The sequence below is a fragment of the Elephas maximus genome, chromosome 7 (genome assembly GCF_024166365.1).
Source record: "Elephas maximus indicus isolate mEleMax1 chromosome 7, mEleMax1 primary haplotype, whole genome shotgun sequence".
Taxonomy (NCBI): domain Eukaryota; kingdom Metazoa; phylum Chordata; class Mammalia; order Proboscidea; family Elephantidae; genus Elephas; species Elephas maximus.
This window is the reverse complement of record NC_064825.1, coordinates 115,911,048-115,936,362: the sequence shown is the minus strand read 5'-3', so window position 1 is coordinate 115,936,362 and position 25,315 is coordinate 115,911,048. Positions and strand designations below refer to the sequence as shown.

Here is a 25,315-nt window from a genome sequence, read left to right as displayed (position 1 = left end):
TTCACATCTTGCTTTAGTTGAGAACTCTATTAGTAAGTGCAGAGATACAGCTGTTCTTAAAAATTCATCACTTTTTATGTGACTTTACACCAAACATTGCCAAATCCCAGGAAAAAGAAAGACATGAACCTTGGGAGAGGAAAACAACCCTTACAGGGCATGAGTAAAAGATGTGTTGCTGCCTGGACATTGCATCTGTATAGAACACATACACACACACACATACACACAGGAGAAGGCTTACCTTTGTAAGAGAGCCCAGGTCATGGTCAAGGACTTATCCACTATGCCAAGGACTAGATCAGCTTCAAGACGATCATCGGGATATCTGAAGCCATTAAAACAAGAAAAATAGAAATGAAAGGTCAATTTATTTATGTTTAATATAGTATATTTAATAAATACTCACAGAGAGCTTATGTGACAGTTACATAAATGATTCACAAATATTTACTGAATTAATTATCTAATTGTCACACAGGGGTTTAGACACAAAACCTAGAGTACACAATCATTAAAGTTCAGAGGTAAGGTTTGAACTCCATCGCCTCTTGCCTAGCGGTTGTGCTCTTCACTATTGTGTTAGGCTACCTCCCCGGATCACAAGTTTTCTTCTGTGGAACTATCTACTCTATCTGTAAGCACTTTCTTTTCCCCAGAATTTTTCTCAACTCTACTTTTATTTACAAAGAAAAAAAGTGATTTTAGGGTGGAAAACATTGATCTTTGCCTCTAGAATTTGCCAACTTTCATAAATCTATTATAATGTACATAGCCTTAAATGAGTTATTGCACCAAAAAATATCACCTTCTGAGTAATATCTTCTGCTATTAAGAATGACTTCTAATTATATCCTTTAATAGAAAACAAAAACAATTTGTGAGAGAAAATTCCACACCATTATTTTATTAATCTTCTGTTTGTTTCCTTAGAAGGAAGAAACAAGACATCTGTGCTTCATTCATCACTCAAGTCAACTCACATCTGTTGATACCATCTATCTCGAATGAGAAAAACACAAAAATCAAGAAGATGTTGCAGAATAATTATACCAGGCCAACTGAGTTCATTTTTGTTGGATTCACAGATTATCTACCTCTTAAAGCTATTCCTGGTATTTTTCATTGTATATGCATTAACTGTGGTAGAAAATATGGGCTTAATAATCTTAGTTAATGTCAACTCAAGCCTTCAAACCCCCATGTATTATTCTCTGAGCAACTTGTCTTTCTTAGACATCAGTTATTCTACAGCAGTTGCTCCTAAAATGCTGGGAAATTTCTTAGCATCTAGGAAGAGCACCTCTACCTATGGCTGTGCACTACAAATGTTTTTCTTTGCTTGTTTTGCTGATGCTGAGTGCCTCATCCTGGCAGCAATGGCATATGACCGCTACACAGCCATCTATAACCTGCTGCTCTATTCTACACTTATGTCTAAGAGAGTCTGCATCTGTTTCGTTGTGTTGGCCTACTTCAGTGGAAGCATGACTTCACTGGTGCATGTGTGCCTCACATTCAGGCTGCCATTTTATGGCTCTAATGTTATCAACCATTTTTTTTGTGATATCCGCCCTCTCCTGGCTTTATCAGGTACAGATACCCATATCAATGAGCTTCTGCTCTTTGCCTTGTGTGGCTTCATCCAGACCAGCACTTTTGTGGTCATATTTTTCTCTTACTTCTGTATCCTGATTACTGTTTTGAACATCAAGTCGTCAGGGGGCAGAAGCAAGACATTTTCTACCTGTGCTTCCCATCTCATAGCAGTCACCTTACTCTATGAGACACTCTTGTTTATGTACTTACGTCCTACCACCAGCTATTCTATAGACACTGATAAGGTCGTTGCAGTTTTTTATTCAGTTGTATTGCCTATGTTTAACCCAATAATCTATAGCTTCAGAAACAAAGATGTGAAAAATGCTCTCAAAAAACTATTAGGGAGATACTGGGCTTTCAAATAAATAAGAAATAAAAGTATTCTTATTTCATTTACGAATATTTGAGGACCAATCTCCCCTCCCAATCTTACCATCTTCAATTACCCCATGCACAGCTTATGATTCAACCATTTTAAATGTATCACCATTTGCTAAAAATAAGGAGACCTTTTCAACCTCAATGTCTTCAAATACTCTGCCCTTCTTCCAGAAATTTTCTGTCTCTAATGCTTCTACTATGTGAAACATTTCTGAATTCTAAAAAGAAAGCTTAACAGCTCTCCAATGACAGTTCCCAAAATACTTTGTATATTGATTCACTAAATTCTTTATCATGCTGTATTGAAGGCATATGTTGACATAGCTGTTAACCTACCCACATTAGAAGGTCGTTGGTTGCAGGGAACATGTATTATGGGTTTATTTTTCTAACATCTGTATAGAGCCTAGTGCATTGCATACCTTCATTACATGTGTGTTTATGGCTCAGTGGGTGAAAGATAGATGGCTGATAGGATGGGTAAGTAGATGGATAAATCTCTCAGTTTGTTTTTGGGAGAGGGAGTGTACAGTTACATAGCATTTATCATCAGGGAGAAATGGTGTTGCCAATGATAGATGGTAGTTGTGTCTGGAAGGTGGGGTTCATTGGTTCTCAGGAAATCAAACAGAAGGCATATAGCAATAGACTCTTCAATATTAGATCATAATGATGTTTTGCACTCTTTGGGTGAGATTTATTCCTGCAAGAGATTGTGGAATCTTCCATTGATTGTAGATATTTGTGAAAATCAAACAAGGTTTTGAAGATCATCAAGATTATAAATTCCATGAATTGCTTATTATTTCTACATATATTGCTGAAATGGCCTTTGAGGTAATATCTTCAAGAACAGATGAATAGTTGCTCTGATAATTTTCTTATGGAAATTGGCAATGAAAACTAATTGAAGTGTAAGCAACCTTTTTTCTTGGATCATTTGTGATCATTATTTTATCAGAGATTTTCTGTAGTTACTTTTGATTCTTCAGTCTCTGTTTACTTCTTGTTTTATATCGAAAGAGTTAAAACTGTAAATTTTATACATATGAATGTATAATACTATATTTTACAGTAGTTATGAAACTTTAGATAACTGCGTTAGTCATACTGAATGTATTCCATTGTTAATTTAACATAAAAATTTAGCCAAATGAATTTGGAATGAAATTGAAATATTATGTCTTTTTTGAGTGTCACAGTGTCCTATTCTGTAAGTGGAGACAATAAGATATTGCATACTGGATAATATCATTTTGAGAAATAAATTACTATATGGAAAGCTACTAATATATGTATGATTTGAGGATTAAATGAGCTAGTACATATACATTTTCCTAGAATATTTGTAAAGCTCAGAACAGTGCCTGGCACACAGTATATATATACCCATCCAAACCCAGTGCCGTTGAGTCGATTCCGACTCATAGCGACCCTAGAAGACAGAGTAGAACTGCCCCATAGAGTTTCCAAGGAGCGCCTAGGGGATTCAAACTGCCGACCCTTTGGGTGGCAGCTGTAGCACTTAACCACTATGCCACCAGGGTTTCCAGTATGTGTATATGTATATATATATATATATACATACATATATATATTACCATTATTATATTACTGTTGGATTTTAAGACAATAGGGTTTGATTCCCTGTGATATGATCAGTAACCTGGCATAAAATAGAATTGTCTGTGTCAAAATGGCCAATATAAGTCCATTTCAGCTCACTAATGACTAGGATCAATGTTTATGTGCTCCATTTCATTTTTGATGATTTCTAGTTTTCCTAGATTCATACTTCATATATTTCATGTTCCTATTATTAACGGATGATTGCGGCTGTTTCTTCTCATTGTGAGTTGTGCCACATCAGCAAATGAAGGTCCTGGAAGTTTGAGTTCCGCCAGGTTATTAAGGTGTACTCTCCTTTAAGGTAGCAGCTCTTCCCCAGCCATATTTTGAGTGGATTCAAGCCTGAGAGCTAATTTTCTGGCACAATATCAGACAATGTTCTGCTGCTATTCATAAGGTTTCATTGGCTATTCTTTCTTTCAGAAGTAGGCTGCCAGGACCTTTTAAGTTTGCCTTAGTCAAGAACCTTAACTGAAACCTGTCCACCAAGGGTGACCCTAAGGGTATTTGAATACCTGTGGCATAGCTTCCAGCCTCATAGCAACAAGAAAGCTACCACATTACCGCAAACTGACAGACATGTGGGGAGTTTTTTTGATTAACTAATGAAATAATTTTAGAACGTTTGGCTGTTAAGAGTCAATGTTAAACATTCTGGTTTGTCACATTTTGGGTTCCATTACCCTTTTTCTCCTCCCTTCTCATCACAGTGGTTTGAACCAGGGACAGATGCTGACCTAGGGCAGATACTCCATAAAATGACCAATGACTTAAATTTAGCCTACTCTACTCAATTTTTTTTACTCAATTATAAGAGCAAACTTATTCAAATTCACTCCCTGGAATTCTGACTATTTTTTAACCTGACAAGATGGAGGGAGGAGGGGAAAGCTTGAAGAATGCATAGGAGATCCTTTGTCTTGAAAACCAAAGGCACATACAAGCAGATATTTTGAGAAAACAGAGAACATAAAAACAGTAGAGAGTAAAAAGTAAGATAAAAGAAAAAAGGCAAATCATGCAAAAACTCAGAGAACATAAAAGATGACACACTAGTACTCCCAGCATCCTGAGGTACTTTCTAGCTTCCCCCAAGTACATGAGGGCTCTCATGATTAAAATCTTTTACAAAGTAAAATGATCAGCATACTGTTTTTAATCACTAAATAGGTCTGACTGAAACTCAATACCTGATACATTATCTCCAAAATACCAACTGTAATTTTATTATGATATGCAAGAAGTAAAACAACTAATTGCTGCCACCATTCTTTCATGGAGCACATAGGAGATGAACACTTACTAGTAAATGAGTAGACAACTATATAATAAGTTATTGTTGTTGTTAGGTGCCATCGAATCAGTTCAGATTCGTAGTGACCCTATGTACGACAGAAGGAAACACTGCCCGGTCCTGCGACATCATCACAATTGATGTTACATTTGAGCCCATTGTTGTAGCCATTGTGTCAATCCATCTCATTGAGGGTCTTTTTCTCTTTTGTTGACCCTCTACTTTACCGAGCATGATATCCTTTTCCAGGGACTGGCCCCTCCTGTTAATAGTCTCAAGTATGCGAGATGAAGTCTCACCGTCCTTGCCTCTAAGGAGCATTCTGGCTGTACTTCTTACAAGACACATTTTTCTGTTCTTTTGGGAGTGCATGGTATATTCAATATTCAAAGGCAACACCATAATTCAAAGGCATCAGCTCTTCTTCAACTTTTCTTATTCATTGTCCAACTTTCACACGCATATGAGGTGATTGAAAACACCATGGCTTGGGTCAGGCACACCTTAGCCTTTAAAGTGACATCTTCACTTTTTAACACTTTAAAAAGGTCTTTTGCAAAAGATTTTCCCAATGCCATACATCTTTTGATTTCTTGACTGTTGCTTCCATGGGTGTTGATTGTGGATCCAAGTACTGAAATCCTTGAAAACTTCAATATTTTCTCCATCTATCATGATGTTGCCTATTGGTCCAGTTGTGAGCATTTTTGTTTTCTTTATGTTGAGGTATAATTCATAACGAAGCCTGTAGTCCTTGATTTCCATTAATAAGTGCTTCAAGTCCTCTTCACTTTTCAGCAAGCAAGGTTGTGTCATCTGTATAACATAGGTCATTACCTGATGCCCCTTTCTTCTTCATGTAGTCCAAATGCTTGGATTATTTGTTCAGCGTATAGATAATGTCTTAATATCTAGTGCTGCTATAGCAGAAATACCACAAGTGGATGGCTTTAACAAAGAGAAGTTTATTCTCTCATAGACAAGCAGGCTACAAGTCCAAATTCAGGACACTGGCTCCAAGGGAAGGCTTTCTTTCTTTGTAGGCTCTGGAGGAAGGTCCTTGTCATCAGTATTCCATTTGTCTGTGAGCACCTCAGGCTCAGGGATCCCAGGTCCAAAGGAAGTGCTCTGCTTCTGGTGCTTATTTCTTGGTGGTATGATGTCCCCCACTCTCTGCTTCCTTCCCTTTCCTTTTATCTCTTGAGAACTAAAAGATGGTGCAGGCCACACCCCAGGGAAAATACTTTTTTGTTGGATCAAGGTTGTGGCCTGAGCAAAGGTGTTACATCCTACCCTAACCCTCTTTAACCACAGGCAAAGATTATAATTTTTATTTAAAATCACAAAATGGAGGACAATCACACGTGGCCTAACTAAGCTGACACATATTTTGAGGGGGACACAATTCAATCCATTACAAATAAGTATGGTCAAATGATACAACCTCATGCATAGTATCCCCTTGTTCTGTTTGAACAACTGCTTCTTATTCTTTGTTCTGGAATTCCCATCCTTTGTAATGCTATCCATAATTTTTTATGATCTACACAGTTGAATGCCTTTGCATAGTCAATAAAACACAGGCAAACACAGCTAATCTTCCAGCACTATAGCAGACAATGTTTCACTACTATTCATAAGGTTTTCACTGGCTGATTTTTTCAGAAGTAGACTGCCAGGTCCTTCTTCCTAGTTTGTCTTTGCCTGGAAGCTCAGCTGAAAGCTTTCCACCACGGGTGACTGTGATGGTTAAGGTTGTGAGTTATTGAATAAGGGTTGCATAGCTTCCAGTCTCACAGCTGCATGCAAGCCCCAACATATGACAAACTGACAGACACGCAGGGGATACAATATGTGGTAGGCCTAAATATAACTTTAGTTTCCTCGGGATGAAAGGAGAGGTGAGAACCTTTGGGAACCTAACCAAAAATAAAAAAAACAAATCCATTGATGTTAAGTCGATTTCTACTCATAGCAACCCTATAGGACAGAGTACGACTGCTCTATAAGGTTTCCAAGGCTTTGATCTTTATGAAAACTGACTGCCACTTCTTTCTTCTGTGAAAAGGCTGATAGATTAGAGCCGATAACCTTTCAGTTAGCAGCTGAGCACTTAACCATAGTGCCACCAGGGATACATGTCCACTAACAATAGGAATCGAAAGCCTTAATTTTTAAGTTTAGCCTTTATTGTTAAGAAAAATAGAGGAGTCACTACCCCCAATATATAAATTTAAATTAAAAGACAAATTTCTCTTGACTTCTCTTCCAGTTCACTAATGCTGCAATCTTATCTGGAAAGAGGAACTCTCAAATTGAATTTAAAAGTGAGGAAGTCAAAAAGCTCTTTGGAATCTTTAAATGTGCAGGCAGGATTTGTATATTTTGGGAGATAACTTGCAGATAATCAGGCAGTATGACATAAACCACATATTTTCTCCTGAAAAAAAAAAATCCACCCCTCTGCTAGCTGGGATGTATACATGGTAGTAGACGATTGATGAGTTAGTGATGTGTGGTTGGCTACTGGAATTCCACAGACTTACAGTGTGGACTTTCACTTAATCTTTGTGTATGAGGCAACATACTTCATCATTTTCCTCCCGGTGATATCAGAAAATTTCTAGTTCAATTCCTATCTATACATCTATCTATTGATAACCAAAAAAAAAAAAAAACCTACTCTCGTTGAGTGGATTACAACTCATAGCGACCCTATTGAACAGAGTAGAACTTCCCTACAGGGTTTTCAAGGAGTGCCTAGTGGATTTGAACTACCAACTTTTTGGTTATCAGCCATAGCTCTTAACCACTATGACACAGGGTTTCCTACCTATTAATAGGTAAGAAAAATGCAGTTGGCTTTGAGTTGATTCTGATACAAGGTGGTCCCACGTGTTTCAGAGCACAAATGTGTTCCACAGCGTTTATCAAAGGCTGTGACATTTTAGAAGCAGATCTCCAGGTCTTTCTTCTGAAGTTCTTCTGGATGGCATGAACTTCTAATCTTTTGGTTAATACCTGAGCACTTAACTGTTTGTACCACCGAGAGACTCCATTTATGGCTATAAGCATATGGTTATTTTGTAATGGAACAAATCAAAATAAACGACTAAGAGTGATTACCTTTTTACAAAAGGATGGGAAAGAGATGATAAGATTTTTTTCATTTTGTACATTTTTGAATTGTTTGGATTTTCTAAACTTACGCACATATTATTTCATATTTTCATGTAAATAGAGACATCTAGATGGTAAAATTTTATACTGTGTTTTCTTCTTTTCATGTCTTTGTCTCATCATAGAGAAGAAAACCGTAAATTCAGATTTAAAAATAAATAATACCATTTTCTGTTAAATATGATGAGCTATCCATAAAAACATTTTTCTTCTTTCTCTTGTTTACTAAAATAAAAGTAAAAAAGAAAATTACCTGTTAGCCCACGAAGATCAAAAAAAAAAAAAAAAACTCAGGAAATACCAGTTGCTGAAAGAGTTTCAGACATTTTTGAAAACATTGTAATAGGTACCTGACACAACTGAATAGAGAACGTTACAACCATCTGAGGAAGAATAGAGAAAAAGCAAGTTAGTCCACCTGGAAAGTAAAACAACAGGTTCCACAGAATACAGGGGTGAAACATACAATGGATTATTGGAAGGTTATTTTATTTTCTCATGCTATAAATCATATATAGTGATGGTGGGAAAGACCATCAATTGTTCATTTGCAAGTTCAAGTTGAAACTGAGGAAAATTAGATCAAGTCCCTGACATCCAAAGTACGGCCTTGGGTATATCCCACCTGAATTTAGAGAGCATTTCAAGAACAGATTTGAAGCATTGAACACTAATGACTGAAGACCAGACCAGTTGTGGAATGACATCAAGGAAATCATACACAAAGAAAGCAAGAGATTGTTAAAAAGACAGGAAAAAAAAAAAAAAGAACAAAATAGATGTCAAAAGAGACTCTGAAACTTGCTCTTCAATGTAGTTAAAGGAATGGAAGGAATGATGAAGTAAAAGAGTTGAAAAGAATATTTCAAATGAGGAGCAGGAGAAGAGAAAGTAAAGTGTTATAATGACATGTTCAAACACCTGGAGATGGAAAACCAAAAGGGAAGAACATGTTCTGCATTTCTCAAGCTGAAAGAACTGAAGAAAAAAATCAGTTCTTGAGTTGCAATATTGAAGTATTCTACAGGAAAATATTAAAAGACAAAGGAAGCACCAAAAGAAGATGGGAGGAATATACAGAGTCACTATACCAAAAAATAATTGGTCAACATTCTACAATTTCAGGAGGTAGCATGTGATCAGGAACCAATGGCACAAAGGGAAGAGGTCCAAGGTGCAGTGAAGGAGTTGGCGAAAAACAAGGCTCTGGGAATTGAAGAAATACCAGTTGAGATGTTTCAACAAACGAATGCAGCACTGGAAGTGCTCACTCATCTATGCCAAGAAATTTGGAAGAGAGCTACCTGGCCAGCCAACTGGAAGAGATTCATATTTATGCTTATTCTCAAGAAAAGTGATCCAACGGAACGCAGAAATTATCCAACAATATCGTTAATATCATGCACGAGTAAAATTTTGCTGAAGATTATTCAATAGCAACTGCAGCAGTGCATTGACAAGGAACTGCCAAAAATTCAAGCCATATTCAGAAGAGGACCTGGAACCAGGGATATCATAACTGATGTCAGATGAATCCTGGCTGAAAGCAGAGAATACCAGAAAGAGGTTTACCCATGTTTTATCGACTATGTGGAGGCATTTGACTGGGCTGTGTGGACCATAACAAATTATAGATAATGTTAAGAAGAATGGGAATTCCAGAACACATAATTGTGCTCATTAGGAACCTGGACATAGATCAAGAGGCAGTCGTTTGAACAGAACAGGAGAATCCTATGTGGTTTAAAGACAGTAAAGGTATGTATCATGGTTGTATTCTTTCACCACACTTATTCAGTCTGTATGCTGATGAAATAATCCAAGAAGCTGGACTGTATAAAGAAACGTGGTATCAGGATTGGATGGAGACTCATTAACAACATGTGTAATGCGGATGATACAACCTGCTTGCTGAAAGTCCACTTACTGATGAAGATCAAAGACCACAGCCTTCACTGTGGATTACACCTCAACATAAAGGAAACAAAAATCCTCACAGTTTGATGAACAAGCAATATCATGGTAAAAAGAGAAAAGATCGAAGTTGTCAAGGATTTCATTTTACTTGGATCCACAATCAACAGCCATGGAAGCAGCAGTCAAGAAGTCGAAAGATGGATTGCATTGGGAAAATCTGCTGCAAAAGACATCTTTAAAGTGTTGAAAATCGAAGATGTCACCTTGAAGACTAAGGTGTGCCTCACCCAAATTATGGTGTTTTCAGTTGCCTACTGTGCATGGGAAAGCTGGACAATGAAAAAGGAAGATTGAAGAATTGACACCTTTGAATTGTGGTGTTGGCAAAGAATACTGAATATACATGGACTGCCAAAAGAACAAATGTGTCTTGTATGAAGTACAACCAGAATGCTCCGTAGAAGTAAGGATGGTGAGACTATGTCTCACATATTTGGACATGTCAGGAGGGATCACTCCCTGGAGAAGGATATCATGCTTGGTAAAGTAGAGCATCATCTAAAGAGAGGAAAATCCTCAACTAAATGGATTGACACAGTGGCTGCCACAATGGGTGCAAGTATAAAAACAATTGTGAGGATGGTGCAGGACAGGGCTGTGTTTTTTTTTTTTTTTTTTTCTTTTGTACAATAGGAGGATTATGAATGGGAACCAATTTGATGGTACCTAACAACAAACAAACAACATATACCATAAAGCCAAGAAAAATCTCTTCTACCCATAATGGACAGCTTTCAACAGAGCTCCTATACTAAGACTAGGAAAAAAGGTGATCAGTTTCTGAAAATCATTCAATTAAAACTCTATGGATTGCAACAGAACTTTGGCTGACTTGCATGCTTTGTACACATCGTTAAAAAGACCCGTATCTAGAAAAGAACACCACGTCTGATGAAACAGAGTTAAAGCAAGTATGAGGGAGAGCCTCAGAGAGATGGGTTGACAAAATAGATGTAACAATGAACTTGAACATGCTAGCATTGGTGAGGATGATGTAAGACCAAGCAATATTGTGTTCTGTTGTACAAAAGTCTCCATGGGCAGAGTCTATTCAAGAGCATCTATCTGTCTGTCTATCTATCTATCTATCTGTCTGTCTGTCTGTCTATCAATCATCTATCATCTATCTATCATCTATCTATCAATCATCTATCTATCTATCTATCTATCTATCTATCTATCTATCTATCTATCTATCTATCTATCTATCTATCTATCTATCTATCTATCTATCTATCTATCTATCTTCCTATCTCTCATCTATCGATCTCTACTCTCTTCTATCAGGTTGGCTGTTTATGGGTGATGCGATACATGGTAGTATCAATATTCTGAGATCATGACAACAATTTCACACTTCTGTTGCTCACAAATGAGTATTGTGTCCTAGGCAATCTTTATGTGATATCATGTCAATGAATCACATAGTCTGTAAGCCTATGTGTAGTTGGAGGCTTTGTGGAGAAAGGAGCCACAACCTATATTTAAAGTGTATATCATTTCAATCTATATCAGAAGAATTTATAATTTCCAATAATATTTATAATTAAGGTTACAGACAAAATTAAGGTTTTTAATCATCTAACTTTAAAGTAGGAAGATTATCTTGTATTATCCAGGTGAGCTCAGTGTAATCACAAGTATCCTTAAAGGTTGAACAGAGAGGCAGAAGAAAAAGAGGGAGATGTGGCAATGGAAGAATGGTCAAAGATATGCAATATGGCTGACGTTGAAGATTTAGGAAGAGAGTCATGATCCAAGAAAGGGGGTGGTTTCCAGTTTCTGGAAAATCCTAGAGTCTCCAAAAGAAACACAACCATAATGACACTTTTATTTTAGGCCAGTGAGACCTATGTCAGATTGTCAACCTTGAGAACTTAAGATAATAAATTTGGGGTGTTTTAAGCAGTGTATTTGTGATGATTTGTTACAGCAGCAGTAGAAAGGTAATACAACACCTTACAGCATATACTTTAAAAAGCCAGCTTCAGCTGTCCTTCATAATTCTGCAAATTGCAAATCATTTGTGAGTGCCCTCATGCCAAAATTTCTTTCTATCTCCATACTTATTTTCTATCCTCCTATGCTAACACCTTCAAGATTAACTCCCGTAGTAAAGTGTTTCCCCATTTCTCAACACACATACTAGCTAGGTACTGTAATTACCTCATGTATATCATTTCTAAAAGAGTGAGGGTTGTATTTTACTGCTTTGACTTTCCTGAGATTTGTCTTTGGTTACTCGTTTGGAAGTAATAAGGGATATAGGAGAAAGTCCTAGAAGAGAACAATTATCATTGCACAACAACTGCTTCAGATGATGTAATCACATGGGATGGAGGCAGGGAAGATATTTCTTCCCTTACAAGGGGGAACCAACCCAGAGGATCCAGATAATTTTGGGTGTCATGTACCTACCCTTCTGCAGAAACATTTCCCTGTTTTATCTCTGAGAGTCCCATTCTTTCTCTATGAGGACACTGGTTTCAACAAAGGAAGTATGTTGAGGCTGAACCTTCAGTCTTCTTTGCAGTTCTGCCACTTTTATTATAAAATTTTGGCCCTGATCTAAAGCACAATTTCTGCCTGCAAGAGACTTGGTGGCAGTGGCAGCAGAGGTTTCATATTGAGTACATGCCCAGGAGACATAGTAGATGGATAGATTCGGAGTAGACACCTACATTGTATCCAATAAACACTCCCTTTTTGTCTTTTCCTTTTCTTGAAATAGAAGAAGACATCAGTAAAAGTTTTCTAACTGGAATCTACTACTGTGAAAAACTTTCAATAGCAGAATCAAACTGTGGCTTCTCCAATCAATGATAAATGACTTGGGATAGATTTTACTTTGAAATTCACAGAATCTGAAAAAAATAAGTGATATATATATGTCACTATAATTCCTCTCAGAATTTACAGATTTCCATGTCCACACAGAAAAATAGATTGTCATTTTCTCAAGGTAGAGAAATACCAAAGCACTTGATACAATAAAATCGATGAATATTTAATAACTTTAATAAAATTTAGTACAAAAATAGGAATGGAAGTCTCAAATAAACAAAAACATTCATGTCTAATTTTCTCCTATACAGATAAAAATACAAATAAGAAATGAAATTGAAATTAGAGACTGTGGTGTCAGTTCTCTCTACTCAATTTATTCTCTTCTCTGATTTGTATTGAAAACTCACTGAAATTTCTATCTGTGACTCATTTCTGTTCCAATGCCACTAATTCCTCCTCTGAATTATCATATTCAGATTTGAAAAGGGAAAATCTACGAGTGTGGGAATTAAGAATATAGAGGCTAACTGTAATCACAATAAAAATAACAAACAAGCTCATTGTGGTTTTTTGGCTGTAATCTTTACAGAAATAGATTTACGACACCCTTTTCTCCAGAGCACGGCTATACCACAAATCAACATGAAGAAGGACAGAGAAAACACCAGCTCAAAATTACAAGTGGTTATACGCATCCAAAGGATGCAAAGAGACCGCTATGAAAAATCTAAGGCTATGGGCCTTGCATACCTGTTTGTACCTGGGGGGTCTCTTCCTTGACATGAAATTGAGTCAACACTAACCAGTGTATATGTTCAGATTGCCTATTTTCCTGAAGAAACTAGCACTCATCCCCCAAGATAGGATTCTATTAAATCCAAAATAAGATACTATTTTCTGTTGAATTCTTATATGTCAATTCAAGCTATGAAGAAGGACTTGAAACTTCCATTCATCTTTGGTCATCTGAAATCAGTTTCTTGCTCCATAACTTCCTCATGGCATTCTTCACCTCAGAATTTCTCAGTGTACAAATCAGAGGGTTAATCAAAGGTGTTCCAATTGTATAAAACACAGCTATCATTTCATCCATGGCGAAGGTGGTTGCTGGGCATGTATATATAAATATACAAGGACCAAAGAACAAAATGACTACGATGATATGGGAAATGCAAGTGGAAAGGGTTTTTTTCCTCCCTTCAGCACTGTGGTTTCTCAGAGAATGCAAGATGATAACATAGGAGAACATCAGCATGACAAAACTCACTGTGCAAATAGCCCCACTATTGGACACCAGTAGTAGGTTGGTCACATAGGTGTCTGCATAGGCAAGTTTCAACAAGGGTTGCAAGTCACATAAATAGTGATCAATCACATTGGGACCACAGAAAGGTAAACTCAAGGTCCGAAAAACCTGAACTGAAGAATGCACACAGGCCCCTACCCAGGCTATAGCTACCAACACACTGCAGACCCACTGGTTCATGATGCTCATGTAATGCAGGGGTTTACAGATGGCCACATAGCAGTCAATGGCCATCAGGATAAGGATCAAGATCTCCAAGGAGCCAAAGAAATGAAATGAAAAACTTGGATAATGCACTCACTGAAGGAGATAGTGTTATTCTTCAGAAGAGCATCCACAATCATTCTAGGAGCTATGGAAGTAGAGAAGCAGGTGTCAGATAAGGATAAGTAGAGAAGGAAGAAGTACATTGGGCTCCCAAGTGCCCGGCTGGTCTTGATGGTAACAATTATTAGGAAGTTACCCAACAACGTTCCTAAGTAGAAAAGCAAGAAAAAGGCAAACACTATTTTCCTTTTAACAGGATCTTGTGTCAACCCAAGCAGAATGAACTCAGTCACATTATTATTCAGCAGCATGGTTTCGTGAATGAGAAGGTACAAGTGTGAAACGGTTTATCTGAAAACAATAAAAAATATAGGAATTAATGTATGGTGCTATGCAACAGTGTGAAACATTTTAAGCAAATTAATTTCTGGTGCTGTGTGATGTTATGTGATATTCTGAGCAAAAATAAATATTCCTCATCAGGGATATTCTAGCTGTTGTTTCTTTATGAGTCACTTCACCTCTTTGTCCCTCAGTTCTTAATGATCTCTTCATAGGGTCATTTTAAATCTCAAATAAGCTTATGAAAGATACTTTTGTAAATCACTCTTAAAATGCAACTTCTTGTTAACATGTGTCCACTGTCATTAATTTGATTTATATGATAAATAAAAAATCAGGATATATGATGCCAAAGTATTATATACTTAATTTTTTTCACATTCAATAAACCTTGGGGCCCATGTTTTGCATGGTGGGTTTGTAAGGCAGGATTCAGGATACATTTGTCTCTTTTTGAATTTAATGTTGTAGATATGAACTCACACACTATTGCCTTCCACATAAATGATGTTTTGTTTCTATATATATTTATGTATTATATATTAGCAATGCATACTTACATAAACATATATTACTGTTATGATCACTGTATGGACATCTATTTCTTCATCAGTAAAAGAGGAATTATAGTCTTCATGAACTCTTCTACCCACTAAGAATTAATCTTTATTATTCAAGTGATTTACTTAGTCAATTATTAATCAAAATTATCAATTAATATTTCCATCATTCACTTGCAACTTTTTATTGTTTATTGCTTATAATATTCAATCATTTGATAAGGTTTCCAAATATACATAGCTTTTTAGCATTGCTATTCTATCTATCTGAAACAGAGTAAAAAGCATTCCACATTTTCTCTTAGCCTCTTGACCCAGCATCAAACAGCCCCAGGTTAGGAGCCAGGATTTCAAGATACTGTTTCCACCGTCAATTTTCCATTAGAACAGATCCCTTTAATTTGACTTGTAAGCTAACAAAAATTCCAAACTGTGACCAAAATTAGAAGAATCTAAGATTATAAAATATACTTAACAACCAGATATAGTTTCTGAGTATTCGTGGAAAAATATTATTTTAAGAGTTGATTCTCTGGATATTCAAACAGACAACTTGAAATGGATTCAGGTATGCAAAAAAAAAAAAAAGTAAGGAGAAGAGGAAGAGAGAAGAAAAGGAAAGGGAAAGAAAGGGAAGGAACTCACATACATGTTATCTGTCAATTCCAATCAATATTTAATTCCAATCAATATTTGAAGGAATGTTCTTGAGTTTCTGACCTCATGACAGCATACAGGAAAAACACCAATTCTCTATCAAAATAATAAATACACCTCTTTGAAAAAAAAAATAACAGTGGAAAACTCTTCCCGCTTGATATCTAGATTTAAAATTATATTTAAAATAAATATATCAAAAAACTGTTTAGTCATAATGAGAATGAGAACTATGTTACAAAACTGTAGGAAAGTGTGAAATGCTGCTGAACCGTTTGCTCTTTCTTTCTTTGCTTCAGCCAGGGTCAGCTCTCTAAGTGCACGGGGTGTGGGGACTCCTGGAGACGCTGCGCTGAAAGCATTAGGAGGAGCATTTAAAGGCATGTGAGGAAGCAGTCCCTATGGTGAGTCTTGGATAAGGACAGAAAATAAACTCTGTTGTTGTTATTGAACTTGTTTATTGGTTTAGCTTTTAAATGTGCTTTTTAAAATTCTTTTAAATTGCTTCAGATATGTAGTGTTAAAAATTTAGCATAAGTTTTAAGACTAATGACCAGAAAATTAAAATAGCCTTGTATCATTCTATGCAGGGAATAAACACTAATGCATTCATTAAATTTATTAAGAGTCTTTCTCTGCTTTCATTACCAAGGTGCTAATTTATTTGTATTGTAGTTATTCTGCTTTTTTTTTTTTTTTTTAATGCAAATTAAGGTCAAACTAAAACACACTTGTTATTCTCCTTTTTCCTTTTTTTTGGTTATAGACATCCTGGTGGGTGTGAGGGTAGACCTTTGTGACTTAGCAGTAGAATGCTTACCTTTTTTTTTTTTATGTGGGAGACACTGGTTTGATTCCTGGCCAACGCACCTCGTGCACAGTCACCAGCCATTTGTCAGTGGAGGTTTGTGTACTGCTAACCAGATTTCAGCGAATCCTTCAGATTAATAGGGACTGGGAAGAAAGGGCTGATGATCTCCTTCTGAGTATCAGCCAGCGAAGCCCTGTGGATCACAATGAGTCAGTCTGTAAGCCCTCATGGGGATGACGCAGGACCAGGCAGCATCCCACCCATGGTGCATGGGGGCTTACTGGATGGCAGCTCACAACAATAAATTGAATGATATTTGTCATAGTACAGTAGCACCCATTTTAGGGAAAATATATAAATTCAAGGTGGAAGGAAAATTTCAAAATATTTTTCTCAAACCCAAGGTAATTTTTTTTTTTAATCTGAATCTGGAAGATTCCAATTCTGAGATATTTTTTCAATTAGAAGAAAATTGTGAAGATGTTGGAAGAAGAATATGGAAAACTCAATGGGAACAAATTGATCTTAGAAAACATGACATGACTGTATACTTTTTTTATTGTTGTTGTTAGGTGCCTTCAAGTTGGTTCTTACGTATATCCCAGGTACAATAGAACAAAACACTGCTGGCTCCTGCTCCATCTTCACAATCATTTTCATGCTTGAGCCCATTGTCGCAGCCACTGTGTCAGTCTATCTCATTGAGGGTCTTCCTCTTCTTCGCTGACACTCTACTAAACATGATGTCCTTCTCCAGGGACTGGTCCCTTCTGATAACATGTCCAAAGGATGTGAGATGAAATCTCATCATGCTTCGTTTCTAAGGGGCATTCTGGTTTTGCTCCTTTCAAGACAGATTTTTTTCATTCTTCTGGCAGTCCATGGTGTGTTCAATATTCTTTGCCAACACCGTAATTCAAAGGTGTCAGATCTTCTTTGGTCTTCCTTTTGCATTATCCAGCTTTCACATGCATATGAGGCCATTGAAAACAGCATGGCTTGGATCAGGCAAACCTTTGTCCTCAAAGTGACATCTTCGCTTTTTAACACTTTAATGAGGTCTTTGTAGCACATTTGTCCAATTATATGTGTATTTTGATTTCTTGCCTGCTGCTTCCAAGGGTGTTGATTGTGTATGCAAGTAAAACGAAACCCTTGATAACTTCGATCTTTTCTGCATTTATCATTATGCTGCTGTGAGGATTTTCATTTTCTTAATGTCAATGTGTAATTCATACTGAAGGCTATAGTCTTTGAATTTCATCAGTAAGTGCTTCAAGCCCTCTTCACTTTCAGCAAGCAAGGTTGTGTCATCTGCATAATGCAGGTTGTTAATGAGTCTTCCTCCAATCCTGATACCCCGTTATTCTTCACATAGTCCAGCTTCTCGTATTATTTGCTCAGCATACAGATTAAATAGGTATGGTGAAAGAATACAACCCTGATGCACACCTTTCCTGACTTTAAACCAATCAGTATCCTCTTGTTCTGTCCGAACAACTGCCTTTGATCTATGTAAAGTTTCCTCATGAGCACAACTAAGTGTTCTGGAATTCCCATTCTTTACAATGTTATCCATAATTTGTTATGATCTGCACAGTCGAACGCCTTTGCATAGACAATAAAACACAGGTAAACATCCTTCTGGTATTCTCTGCTTTCAGCCAGGATTCATCTGACATCAGGGATGATGTTCCTGGTTCCACGTCCTCTTTTGAAACCAGCCTGAATTTCTGACAGTTCCCTGTCAATATACGGCTGCAGCCATTTTTGAATGATCTTTAGCAAAATTTTGCCCATAGAATCCTTCAATATTGCAACTTGAGAACTGAATTTTTTCTTCAGTTCTTTCAACTTGAAAAATGAGAAGTATGTTCTTCCCTTTCGGTTTTCTAACTCTAGGTTTTTGCATATGTAATTTTAATACTTTAGTTTGTCTTCTTCTGTACCCCTTTGAAATCTTCTTTTCAACTCTTTTACTTCATAATTTTTTTCCAATCCCTTTGACTACTCTACATTCAAGAGTAAGTTTCAGAGTCTCTTTTGACAGGCATTTTGGTATTTTCTTTTCTATCTTTTTAATGAGCTCTTACTTTCTTCATGTATGTTGTCCTTGATATTATTCCACAATTCATCTGGTCTTTGGTCATTAGTGCTCAATGCTTCAAATCTATTCTTGAGGTAGTCTCTAAATTCAGGTGGCATATGCTAAAATTCATACTTTGGCTCTCACGGAATTGTTCTAATTTTCAACAGCTTTGACTTGAATTTGCATATGAGCACTTGATGGTTTGTTCTGCAGCCGGCCCCTGGCCTTGTTCTGGCTGATGATATTGAGCTTTTCCATTGTCTCTTTCAGCAGATGCAGCTGACTTGATTCCTGTGTATTCCATCTAGCAAGTCCCCAAGTAAATTCACCATTTATGTCGTTGTAAAAAGATATTTACAATAAAGAAGTTGGTAATGAAAAGTTATATCATATGTGCAAAGGTCTCCATGGGTGGAGTCTATTCAAGAGCATCTGTCTATCTATCTCTACTCTCTTCTATTAGCTTGGCTTCTTATGGCACATGAAATACATGGTAACTCAATAGTCTGAGATCATGACCACAATTTCACAATCTGTTGCTCACAAATGCATATTGTATCCTAGGCAATATTTATTGGATATCATGTCAGTGGATCACACAGTCTGTAAGCCCTCAAACATTGTAGTTGGAGGTACTGTGGGGAAAGAAGCCACAATATATATCTAAAATATTTATCATTTCAATCTACATCTGAAGAATTTATATTTCCAATAAGTATTTACAATTAAGGTTATAGACAAAGTGAAGGTTGTTAATCATCTAACTTTAAAATAGAGAGATTATCCTGTATTATCCAGGTGAGTTCATTCAGTGTAATCACAAGTATCCTTAAATGTGGGAAAGAGAAGCAGAAGAGAAAGAGGGAGATGTGGCAATGGAAGAATGGTCAAGGATATGCAATGTGGCTGACTTTGAAGATTTAGGAAGGGGTCATGATCCAGGGAAGCTGGGTGGCCTCTATATTCTGGAAAAGCCTAGGGCCTCCAAGAGAAATGCAACCACACTTACACCTTGATTTTAGTCCAGCGAGACCTATGTCATATTTTCAACCTAGGGAACTTAAGATAATAAATTTGGGGTGTTTTAAGCACTACATTTGTGGCAATTTGTTACAGCAGCAGTAGAAAAACAATACAATACCTTAAGGCATATACTTTAAAAAGCCAGCTCCAGATGTCCTTTGGTGCAATCATTGGTGAGTGCCTTCATGTTAAAAGTTTTCAATCTCCAGACTTATATTCTGTCCTCCTATGCTAACACCTTCAAGATTAACTCCCATAGTAAAGTGTTTCCACATTTCTCTTCATACATATTAGCTAGGTACTGTAATTAATTCATGTATATAATTTCTAAAAGAGTAAGACTTGTATTTCACTGCTTTAACTTTCCTGAGACTTGCCCCTGCTTAGTGTTTTGGATGTAACAAGGGATATAGGAGGAGGTTTTGGAAAAGAACAATTATCATTGCACAACAAGTGCATCAGATGATGTAATCACATAGAATCAAGTCACGGAAGACTTTTCTTCCCTCACATGAGGGAGCCAGCTCAGAGGATCCAGATAATTTTGGGGTTCATGGTTCTCACCTTCTACACAAACATTTCCCTGTTTTAGTTCTGAAAGTCCCATTCTTTTTCTATCAGGACACTGGTTTCAACAAAGGAAGTATGTTGAGGCTGAACCTTCAGTCTTCTTTGCAGTTCTGCCATTTTTATTATAAAATTCTGACTCTGATCTAGAGCACAATTTCTTTCTGCAGGAGACTTGGTCACAATGGTAGCAGGGGCTCTATATTGAGTACATGTCCAAGGGATAGATTAGATGGTGTGTTTGTGGGCAGACAACTACATTGCATCCAATACACACTCCTTTTTTCTCTTTTCCTGAAATAGAAGAAGACATCTCCAAAACTCTTCCAACTGGAATCTGCTTCTATGAAAAACTTTCAATAGGAGAATCAAACTGTAGGTTCTCTAATCAATGACAAACTACATGGGATAGATTTCACCTTGAAATTCAGAGGCTCTAAAAAAAAAAAAGGTGATGTATATATGTCACTATAGTTCCTCTTGGAATCTACAGCTTTCCATGTCCACACAGAAAAAATAGATGTTCATTTCATCAAGACAGAGAAATGCTAAAATTTTGGTACAATAAAATTAATACAAATTTGTAACCTTTAAAATAATTTAGCACAAAAGTAGAATTTAGAAGTCTCAAGTGAACAAAAATATTCATGTCAAATTTTCTGTACAGATAAAAAGACAAAAAGAAATGAAATTGAAATTGGATTTAAATGATCATGTAAATAGAGACTGTGCTTTCAGATGGGTAGGGACAAAAGTTGGTGCTACCCCCACTGCAGAAACATGCATTTCATATAAACATTCAGTCCTCTCTACTCAGTTTATTCTCTTCTCTGATTTGTATTGAGAATGCACTAAAATTTTCCGTCTGTGACACATGTATTTCTGTTTCAAAGCCCCAAATTCCTTCTCTGGATTATCACATTCAGTTTTGAAAACAAAAGCTACCAAACTGGGAATTTAAGAATACAGAGGCTAACTGTAATCACAATAAAACAACAAACAAATCCGTTGTCATTGAGTTGATTGCAACTCATGGCAACCCCTATGTGGTTTTTTGGGTGTAATCTTTACAGAAGTAGAATCATCAGGTCCTTTAATCCGTAGCAATGCTTGCTGGGGTCCAACCGCTAACCTTTATTTAATAGTCCAGCAACACCACAAATCAACATGAAGAACAGAGAAAACACCAGATCAAAATTACAAGTGGTTATAGGCATCCAACGGAGGCAGAGAGACCATTGTGAAAAATCTAAGGCAATGGGCCTTACACACCTGTTTGTACCTGGTGTGCTCTCTCCCTCAACATGAAATTGAGTCAACACTAACCACTGTATGTGTTCATATTGCCTATTTTCCTAAAGACGGGAAAGTATTAAATCCAAAATAAGAATATACTATTTCCTGTTGAATTCCTCTAGGCTGATTCAAGATATTAGGAAGCATTTGTAACTTCCATTCATCTTTGGTCATCTGAGATCAGTTTCTTGTTCCATAGCTTCCTCATGGCATTTTTCACCTCAGCATTTCTCAGGGTATAAATCAGAAGGTTAATCAAGGGTGTTCCAATTGTATAAAACACAGCTATCATCTTATCCGTGGGGAAGGTGGTTGCGGGTCGTGTATATATAAATATACAAGGACCGAAGAACAAGATGACTACAATGATATGGGAGATGCAGGTGGAAAGGGCTTTTTTCCTCCCTTCAGCACTGTGGTTTCTCAGAGAATGCAAGATGACAATATAGGAAAACATCAGGATGAAAAAAATCACTGTGCAAATGGCCCCACTATTGGACACCAGCAGTAGGTTGATCACATAGGTGTCTGTACAGGCAAGTTTCAACAAGGGTTGCAAGTCGCAGAAATAGTCATCAGTCACATTGTGACCACAGAAAGGTAAACTCAAGGTCAGGAAAATCTGAACTAAAGAATGCACACAGGCCCCTACCCAGGCTATAGCTACCAACACACTGCAGACTTGCTGGCTCATGAGGCTTATGTAGTTCAGGGGCTTACAGATGGTCACATAGTGGTCAACGGCCGTGACGATAAGGATGAAGATCTCCAGGCAGCCAAAGAAATGGGCTGAAAAGACTTGGATCATGCACTCACTAAAAGAGATAGTATTATTCTTCAGAAGGGCATCCACAATCATTCTAGGGGCTGTGGAGGTAGAGAAGCAGGTATCAGATAAGGATAAGTAGAAAAGGAAGAAGTATATTGAACTCTCAATTGCCCAGCTGGTCTTGATGGTGATGATAATCAACAAATTACCCAACAATGTCCCTAAGTAGAAAAGCAAGAAAAAGACAAACACTATTTTCTTTTTAACAGGCTCTTGTGTCAACCCAAGCAAAATGAACTCAGTCACGTTATTATTCAGCAGCATGATTTCATGAATGAGGAGAAGGTACAGGTGTGAAATGTTTCATCTGAAAAAAATAAATGATACAGGAATTAATGTATGGTGTTATGTAACAGTGTGAAATATTTTAAGCAAATTAATTTGTGGTGCTATGCAATGTTACTGATATTTTCAGCAAAACTAACTATCCCTCATCAGGGACATTCTAGCTCTTGTTTCTTAATGAGTCACTTTACCTCTTTGTCTCTCAATTTATAACGACCTCTTTACAGGACAATTTTAAATCTCAAATAAGCTTATAAGAGATGCTTTCTTAAATCTCTCTTTAAATGCAACTGCTTGTTAGCTTTAATATGTTTCTGCTCTTACTAATTTGTTTTACTTGAGGGATACAAAACCAGGATATATGGTTCCAACTTGTTTACTTATTTTTTTTCTTATTCAGTAGACCTTGGGGCCCATGGATTGCATTGTTTCTCACTCATCATTTAGGATATATCTGTCTTCTCTTTTGAGTTTAATATTATATATATCAAGTCACACACTATTCCCATTCTCATAAAGAATGTCTTATTTATACATAGATGTAGGCATTCCATATTAGCGATACATTCTTATATAAAATATATTACTTATAAATGTACAATAAGCAAAAAAAAAAAATTGTTGCCATCAACTCAGTTCCATCTCATGGAGACCTCATGTGTCACAGAGTAGAACTACTCTAGCATTTTCTTAGCTATAATTTTTACATAAACAGATCACCAGGCCTTTCTTCCATGGTGGTGCTGGGTGGGTTTGGACTACCAACCTTAATGTTCATAGTAAAGTACAAACTGTTTGCTCCTCTTAGGGACCAAAAATATATATGGCCCAGCTATTTACTGAACACTCTCTCCCAGATATCCCAGCTTAAAAAAAAAATGAGTAAGAAACATTCATTTACCCCATTGTATTCAAGTTGCTTCTGACTCACAGTAGTCCTATAATACTTATTAAACCAAAACCAAACCTATCGCCATTGATTCGATTTCTACTCTTAGCTACACTTTTTAATAGCGTAGAACAGCCCCTGGAGGGTTTCCAAGGAGTGGCTGGTGGATTCAAACTTCTGACTTTTGGATTAGCAGCTGAGCTCTTAACCACTGTGCCACCAGTGCTCCATTAGCTTCTAATCTATTTTTACCTTCAAACACCTTAATGATATTTGGTACTTGACATTTGCTAATAAGCACAAATGAAAGTTTTTTGACGATTGGTAATATTGCAAATATTCCCATTTCTATTTTTCTTCCTCCAATTTCTGAAAAGCTGAAAAGCACCTCTTAGAGTACTTAAAGTCCCTGAGCTTACATTTCCAAACTAAAAGAGGTGTGACGATTGCTTAATAGTTCATGCTTCCAGTTTTTAGCTTAAGCATTTTAGATCCGGGGCAGTAGGAGTGGGGGTTGTTACCAGACACACCAGGCAGTTTGTTGTAGGATCAAAGCGTGACTGTAATTCCCAATAAAGTTTGTATTATCCTGGTAGTTGAAAACCCCATGTTCCTAGAACAGAGCAGAGAAGCAGAAAAGGGAGGGCAATGCAATGTGGTTAGAAGAGGGATCGTGGATAACCAGTAACTGACTTCTTTATTAAATTTGTTTTCTGTCCTGCCAAATTTAATGATTATTATTGAAATTTGCAATGTAACATCTTTCAGTGAAGACTTCTTTTACAAATTTAGACAGAAATAATCAAAGCCTTAAAAAAAAAAAAATTTTTTTTCACTTTCAAGAGCAAATTTTTTTTTTTTTTTACATCTTTCTCATCGCTATGGCATTGGAAAGGAGGCCATATGCAAGTAAAGACATATACTGAAATGTTATGTATTTAAATATAATACAGAAGACTGAATTATCTTGTTGTGTTCTTCCCAAGCTACATCCATACCTCCAATACATTGTCTAGAGAGTTATGAGTTGGCCTAAATCCAGACTGGGTTAGTCAAAGTAGACTAGCTTTCTTCTTCCTTTGTAAATTCTCTTTTCCTCAACATCCTTCAAATAAATCTTATCTTCCTCCAAAGTAAAACCTACCCTTGCAAAATTTCCCGATAAAGTTACTCACTTTGGAGTGTCCAGAATAAAACACAGTTTTCTTTGGACTATGTGATTCTGGGCAAAGATAAACTGTAAGAAACCTGAGTCTTGGTATCTTAACCATTACAGTAAGCTCAATCTTTTCATTATTCATTTTTAAATGAATGATACATCCTAAAATATTTGTATTTGAAAATACAGTAGGCATTGAAGGTAAGATGATAGAAGAGTCTTATTCATCTTCAATAGTCTGTGATTTTGGTCACTACTTTGAGAGTGGCTTTTGGGGTTTGTATATTATCAATCTCATTAGGTTATCCATTTCTAAAACAAGTTAATTTTCTACATATATTTTGACATAAATCTTTGAGTTAAATTACGAATCATAAATACTTTT

At 36.6% G+C, this 25,315-nt stretch overlaps 1 protein-coding gene and 2 pseudogenes across 1 annotated transcript; 1 reads left to right on the top strand and 2 right to left on the bottom strand.

Moving 5' to 3' along the window:
* Nucleotides 1–1,033: 1,033 nt before the first annotated feature.
* Nucleotides 1,034–1,967, top strand: LOC126080495 (olfactory receptor 5AS1-like; annotated as a pseudogene).
* An 11,835-nt stretch (nt 1,968–13,802) lies between these two features.
* LOC126080779 (olfactory receptor 4C16-like) lies at nt 13,803–14,734 on the bottom strand (annotated as a pseudogene).
* Nucleotides 14,735–21,928: 7,194 nt separating this feature from the next.
* On the bottom strand, nt 21,929–24,318 carry LOC126080777 (olfactory receptor 4C16-like). The gene is made up of 2 exons (XM_049891950.1): nt 24,302–24,318; nt 21,929–22,904 (listed from the first exon to the last, which is right to left on the bottom strand). The coding sequence occupies exon 2, from the start codon at nt 22,859–22,861 to the stop codon at nt 21,929–21,931; it is 933 nt and encodes a 310-aa protein (XP_049747907.1). The 5' UTR covers nt 22,862–22,904; nt 24,302–24,318.
* Nucleotides 24,319–25,315: the final 997 nt, after the last annotated feature.